Source organism: Phyllobates terribilis, unplaced genomic scaffold, assembly GCF_046119375.1.
Source record: "Phyllobates terribilis strain yellow unplaced genomic scaffold, ASM4611937v1 Scaffold_4__5_contigs__length_816908805, whole genome shotgun sequence".
In the NCBI taxonomy this organism is placed as follows: domain Eukaryota; kingdom Metazoa; phylum Chordata; class Amphibia; order Anura; family Dendrobatidae; genus Phyllobates; species Phyllobates terribilis.
Window position 1 is genome coordinate 811,093,966 of NW_027362764.1, and position 7,600 is coordinate 811,101,565.

At 47.6% G+C, this 7,600-nt stretch overlaps 1 protein-coding gene across 1 annotated transcript; it reads right to left on the minus strand.

The window, feature by feature from the left end:
* Positions 1 to 297: 297 nt before the first annotated feature.
* Positions 298 to 831, minus strand: LOC141264744 (olfactory receptor 5AR1-like; the record flags this gene model as incomplete). The annotated part of the gene is made up of 1 exon (XM_073677005.1): positions 298 to 831. A coding segment is annotated over one exon (534 nt), but the record flags the coding sequence as incomplete, so codon positions are not given.
* Between the last annotated feature and the right edge of the window lie 6,769 nt (positions 832 to 7,600).

Sequence of the window (7,600 nt, forward strand, 5' to 3'; positions counted from 1 at the left end):
AACATTGGACTGGTAGTCTAATTAGGTCAGCTAGCCAATCTTGATTTTTAGATGTGACCCAATGTTGGGAAACTGGACAAGTCTGTAGATATCCTTTGCAAATAATCGACCGGAGGGTTTGGAGCTTCAGCCACAAGGGAATGAAGAGATTGTATTTAAAACAATAAGGTCCTATCCTATCTCATTTTCTCCATTGCACTTAAATATTGACTATGGACTTGTAAAATTCATCAAGGCTTTAATATACAATTTAAAATTCATATACCTTTTCACATTAGTTGGAAAAAAAAGTATTATTTATAAGGTCAACTTTTGTATCATCTTCTTAACCCCATCTTTAAAATCATGGTTTTTCAAGTTGTAAATTATAGGATTAAATAATGGCACCAAAACAATGTATAAAAGGGCAAAAAACATATCTTGTTCTGGATAATAACTCGATGCTGGCCTCATGTACGGGAAAATGATGGTCCCATAGAAAATGCTGATACATGTGAGGTGGGAAGAACAGGTTGAAAATGCTTTATAGCGTCCTTCCGTAGATTTGATCTTCAGGATCGCAACAATTATGAAAACGTAAGAGATCAATGTCAGCAAGAATGTAGAAAGAGTCAAAAGACTGCCAACTATGCAATTCATCATTTCTACTTTATAAGTATCACTGCAAGAGATCTTAAGGAGAGGTGAAAGGTCACAGAAAAAATGGTCAATTTTATGGGATGCACAAAATGATAGCTGAGAAACAAGGGAAACATGTCCTGCTGGATCCAGAAGACCGATGATCCAAGCAGATGTTGCAAGTCCAGTGCAATGTTTGAAACCATAGGCGGATTATAGTGAGGGCAATCTGGGCTACCGTCCGGGGCCCGAGGCTCCAGGGAGGCCCATGGCCCGAGAATTTATTGCCCCCATTATAATTCGTATATATTATAACCGCCGGTGTCGCAGGTCCTTTATGCTGAGCCCGCGCTGCCGCATTACGTCTGGCAGGACGTACCCAGCATACAGAGTGCGGTCGCTGCGGCTGAAGCTACGCCTACCAAAGAGCTTCTGCTTTAGTTGATGGTGGCTCTGCCGGCTCCCGCGCCTGACGATTGGAGACAACCTGCCGCTCCTGCTCCTCCTGGTCTCCCTCCTCCTTCGCTCCTCCTGTAGCTGCTGCTCGTCTGCCACTATGTAAAGTATGCATAATGTGGGCCATGTGGCAGACAGGCAGTGGTAACAAGCAGCAGCGTTCTGTGTAAAAGTGCAGGGGGCCATTAGTTTCATTTTTAAAATGTGGGGGATGGAAGTATACTAAGACTACATGGGGTAATGTGCCCCTCCACTTTGGAAATTTTGCTTGCCTTATGCATTTATATGTATGATACAAGCAACATTTCCAAGGCACATAAAGAACAGTGGCATTTTGCCCATGTAATTTCAGTATACTCCCATCCCCCACATTTTATACACAACAATAATAGTACGTGCCCATGATTAGGCTATAGTAGCGCTTTGGACACAGCGTATATTCGCTCTGTCCAATCACGCAGGTAAATTCGCACATGTTCATTGAACACATGTGGAATTACCGCACCCTATACATTCTATGCTGGAAACTTCTGTTGCGTCTCCACTGCAGATAATTGACATGCTGTGGCTCGTAAAACCACGCCGCCAGTGAGTTTAAGCGGAGGTCAATAATAATACAGAGGGCATGGGATTTCTATAAATCCCATCCTCTGTGCTTGTAATGTAGAACACAGCATTTTGGACGCAGTGCAGGTGAGCTGCGTCCAAAACACTGCTAGCACGGATTGTGGGCACGTACCAGAAAAGGCCGCTTGCCCTTAGATACAGAGCGCCACTGCAAATTCTCCTTCTACACAAATATACTACTGTCAGGGTTTCATGGTCAACAGTCACATAGAGTGACTGCGGACTAATGTTAGGCAATGAGAAGTCTTTTAAAGGGAAACTGTCTAGTAAAATATACACTATTAACCTGCAGATATAGGGTTAATCTGCAGGCTAATAGCGTTCTGAGAACGTGCGGACACCACTTAGGCTACAGACACATTAGCGTATGGCATTCGATGCGATATGAAATGTTAATGACACTCGGCTCCTGCTCTGCTGGGAGCCTGAGCCGAGTGTCAGTGCTCCGTGCTCCGATCCTCTCGTATGAGAGAATCACAGCAGAGAAGGCGGAGAAAGTAATTTCTCCATCTCCTCTAGCTAGCATCCGGGAGAATCGCACTCCACTCGTGTGATATCCGAGTGCAGTGCGTTGTTTCACACGTACCCATAGACTTTTATGGGTGTATGCCATCCAAATTTCGCATTCAATCGCAGCATACTGTGAGGTTTTTTTTCAGTCTGATCTTGATCTGATCAGAGCTGAAAGAAAAACACATATGAGCACAGAATCATTGATTAACATTGGATCGAATGCAATCCGTTTTTTATCGGATTGCATTCGTCCGATTTAATCACAAGTGGGAGCAGCTCTCAGAATCCCGCTGCCTGGAGGAAACCAACTTTCATCCTCCCGGCAGCTTCAGCCTTTCAGTCATAGAGGTGCTGCTGGGAGGCTTCAGTAACTTCTCAGCTGTAACGGTGCCCTTGCACTGACTGACAGCCGGCGCCAATGCTGAGCGGGCTGTCAGTACCAGGGCGCAGTTACAGCCAGGATCTGTCTTTCGCAGCCAAGGGTAGAGCTGAGCTCCATCGGCTGCTGTTAACTCCTTTTAAAGGGGTTTTCCACAACTCAGACAACCCCATCTCAATCTGTGTCTTTCCCCCTTGTAAAATAACAGCACTTATACTCACCGACGGTGCTGCTGGCACGGCACCGGCAGTAAGTGTGTCACCCTGCTGTTCACAGGTACCACAGGACCCAGGGTGCATGGACGGACTTCTCCACAAGAGGCCCTCATTACATACACACACCTCCACCCTTCCACCTCATACCACCAGAGGGAGCCCGTTAGGGATATACACTGTGTGCAGAATTATTAGGCAAGTTGTATTTTAGAGGATTATTTTTATTATTGATCAACAACTATGTTCTCAATCAACCCAAAAGACTCATAAATATCCAAGCTTAATATTTTTGGAAGTTGGAGTGTTTTTTTTTTTTAGATTTGGCTATTTTAGGAGGATATCTGTTTGTGCAGGTAACTATTACTGTGCAGAATTATTAGGCAACTTAATAGAAACCAAATATAATCCCATCTCACTTGTTTATTTTCACCAGGTAAACCAATATCAGTGCACACAATATAGAAATAAACATTTCTGACTTGCAAAAACAAAAACAAAAAAAATTAGTGATCAATATAGCCACCTTTCTTTATGATGACACTCAACAGCCTTCCATCCACAGATTCTGTCAGTTGCTTGATCTGTTTTCCATCAACATTGCGTGCAGCAGCCACCACAGCCTCCCAGACACTGTTCCGAGAGGTGTACTGTTTTCCCTCCCTGTAGATCTCACATTTTATGATGGACCACAGGTTCTCTATGGGGTTCAGATCAGGTGAACAAGGGGGCCATGTCATTATTTTTTCTTCTTTTAGACCTTTACTGGCCGGCCACGCTGTGGAGTAGTTGGATGCATGTGATGGAGCATTGTCCTGCATGAAAATCATGTTTTTCTTGAACGATACCGACTTCTTCCTGTACCACTGCTTGAAGAAGTTGTCTTCCAGAAACTGAGAGTAGGTCTGGGAGTTGAGCATCACTCCATCCTCACCCCGAAAAGGTCCCAAAAGTTCATCTTTGATGATACCAGCCCATACTAGTACCCCACCTCCACCTTGCTGGCGTCTGAGTCGGAGTGGAGAGCTCTCTGCCCTTTATTGATCCAGCCTCTGGCCCATCCATCTGGAGTCACTCTCATTTCATCAGTCCATAAAACCTTTGAAAAATGAATCTTAAGATATTTCTTAGCCCATGCTTGATGTTTTATCTTATGTTTCTTGATCAAAGGTGGTCGTTTTTCAGCCTTCCTTACCTTGGCCATGTCCCTGAGTATCGCACACCTTGTGCTTTTTGATACTCCAATAACGTTGCAGCTCTGCAATATGGCAAAACTAGTGACGAATGGCATCTTGGCAACTTCACGTTTGATTTTCCTCAATTCATGGGCAGATATTTTGCGCCTTTTTTGGCCAACACGCTTCTTGCGACCCTGTTGGGTATTTGCCATGAAACGCTTGATTGTTCGGTGATCACGCTTCAAAAGTTTGGAAATTTCAAGACTGCTGCATCCCTCTGCAAGACATCTCACAATTTTGGACTTTTCTGAGGCAGTCAAATCTCTCTTCTGACCCATTTTGCCAAAGGAAAGGAAGTTGCCTAATAATTAAGCACACCTTATATAGAGTGTTGATGTCATTAGACAACACCCCTGCTCATTACAGAGATGCACATCACCAGATTTACTTAATTGGTAGTTGGCTCTCAAGTCTATGCAGCTTGGAGTAGGACAACATGTATAAAAAGTATCGAAGTGATCAAAATAGACATTTGCCTAATAATTCTGCACACGGTGTATATATGGAGAGTGGAGCCAGGCAGTCAGTCAGAAGAGAGAGTCTGTCAGACAGAGTCAGAGAGTCTGAGAGTGTGCTGACGCTGAGAGCAGCGAAGACGCAGCACGTCTGCTGCTCGGTTCTGAGGGCCCCGAGTGTGGCCGACGGCGAGGAGGAGAGGAGAGAGGAGTTGAGGGGGCAGAGGAGCATCATAGGCTCACCCCAAATATACAAACCGGACACCGGGTCCGCGCCTACAGGGTCCTTTATACCAAGTAGAGATCACCGGCATACCAGAAGGACTACAAGTCCCTGGCCGACCTGAAGCTAAACCCTTAACAGGATCAGGAACCACGAAGGCCCCAGCGTTACCAGGGATAGTGGTTGGCAGCAGAAGGTCCTACTACCAAGAGACAGGTGAAGGAACAGCACGACACATAAGCTAGGCCCAGTTGCAGGCTGGCCAGGAGCATACAGAGAGGCAGACATGGACCAGTAGGCCTTATACCCAGTCACTGGGGAGAAGTCCTGAAGTGCACCCATCCTACTGAGTACCCTGGACCGTACCTGACATAAGCACCAGTAAAGGTATTGAAGCGAATCCCCTGTCTCTGTCAGTTACTCCTGCTGCGCCATTCTTCCTGCATTACAGGTCCCAGTATCACCACCCACCATCAAACTCTACCCTGCCCTGAGGCCCGCTCCACCTGTGGGGAGCCGTTCCATCCTAGCTGCCTTATCAACTGCCTCAGAGGTCTACAGCGCTGGTACAAATTACCAGAAACCACAGGTGGTGTCACGATCGAACTATAAACCCCATATAAACTTTCCCCCCTTTTTAGTTGACCGCCCTGGGCCACGGACTGGGCCAGCCACTGTGACATATCCCTTTCCCCCAGCATCTATCGGCCCGGACTCAGAGTACCCCATTGCCCTGGGGGCGCGACAACTTCTGGCGTCACAAACAGGATTTCGTGCCCGTTGCCACCGGATACTGTGTGCCGTATTGAACTGTGTTTTTACTGTGGTGAACATCGCCGCCATTACCGCGTCGCCGCGCGGGAAGAAGAGGGGCGTAACCGCGGGAATCGGAGAGACGTGACTGCTAGAAGCGCGGGAAGCTCAAGCCCCGCCTCGCGCTCTGATGCAGCACCAGGAAGCGTCATGTCCTGGAAGGAGACCGTCATCTGTGGAGCTGTGGCCTACCCGATTAAAGAAACAGGAGGTAGGCTACGGTTCACTAGGGGGGCGCAACCATGGCCGACGACCAGCGAGACGCTGTAGCACCGGATAACGCTTCAGATGCTCAACTTGTGCCCGGCGCTGCTCAGGCCGGAGCGGCCGCCCCACCAGCAGGGGTCGTGACTCAGTTAATACCCATGGCCCTGCCATATATCCCTGGAGCAAAATGGCTTCCCCAGTATGATGGCAAACCAGACACCCTGTCTGAAATCAAGAGAAAGATATGCGGTGTATTGGACATGTATTCAATGACTGGTAAGCAGAGAGCTGCTGTTGTGCTGGGACAATTGACTGGTGCCGCAGACCAGAAATCAGTATCCATTATCTTTTAGAGACTGCAAACTGTCTTTGAAAACCGCAATGAGACAGATCTCCGGATGAGGTTCTACCACTGTACCCAGAAACCTGAGGACAGTATCCGGGACTATGCCTGGCACTTACAGGAAGCCTTGCGGACCCTGAAACAGGTTAGTCCAGCCAGCATACAAGTTGAGAATAAAATGCTGACAGAACAGTTCATCCGGGGGTTGAGGTCCCAGGAGGAGAGCAGAACTGTACGGTGGCGGGCCTTCGATCATCCAAATGCCACCTTTGACACCCTGAAGGACATGGCTATTAAGGGTCTGCAGCCCCTGGAACCATCAGATACTGCTATCCAGCGTTACCAGGGTAGGGCCACCCCAGTGCCCGCAGCACCCACTGCTCCTTCATTAACGGCTGAAACAAAGATGCAAACAGTGCCACCTAGCAAGCTGGACAGTCTGAGCTCTGAAGTGCGTCAGCTAAGTAAAACCCTGGCAACTATCCTGAGCACCCTGCAGCTACAGACGAAGCCTGAGCCAGAAGGAAGGATCCTACTCGCCGACAGTCCTGAGGATGTCCCCTGGATGAGGAGAAGAAGGAGGACAACTTCACCACGTAGGAGGACAGTGCCATCCCGTGGGAGGACCAACGACCAACGTTGCCCTCCAGGAGACTTTATCTGCTACCGTTGCCACAAGGCAGGCCACACCGCGCGGAGCTGTCCTTTAAACGGGCAAACCCTGTGGCTGAGGGCCGACACCCAGGAGTAACTCAACCAGGCCCATCCAGCTGGTACGACCGGTTCGTAGAAGGAAGGCCTTTCCTGTCCATCGTGCTGGACGGCATAGCAACACCTGTGTTACTGGACACCGGCTCACAGGTAACCATCGTACGTGATGTCCTCTACAAAAGATACTGGTCCATAGATGACCTCCACCTGCCAGCCACAAACCTCTCTGTGTATGCCTCTAACGGTCTTCCTCTTAACCTAGTAGTTTATAGTTTTTTATAGTTCACAAAAGAAAACAATTTATCGGAGGAAATGCAGAGTGATAAAGCAAACCCTCCACTAAATATCACCCACCTAACCCAGGAGGAAGTTCAGAAACGCCTAAATAATATCAAAATAGACAAGTCACCAGGCCCAGATGGCATACACCCCCGGGTACTAAAAGAATTAAGTAATGTGATAGACAGACCGCTGTATCTTATATTCAAGCACTCTTTATGGACAGGGACTGTCCCACTAGACTGGCGCCAAGCAAATGTGATACCAATATTCAAAAAGGGGTCTAAAAGTGACCCTGGGAACTATAGACCAGTCAGCTTAACGTCTGTTGTGGGTAAATTGTTTGAAGGATTTCTTAGAGATGCTATTGTAGAATATCTTAATGATAATAACTGTCTAACTCCATATCAACATGGATTCATGAGGGATCGCTCCTGCCAAACAAACCTGATGGCCTTCTACGAGGAGGTGAGCTCACAGCTGGACCGGGAAGAGTCAGTGTATGTTGTAGACCTTGACTTCTCCA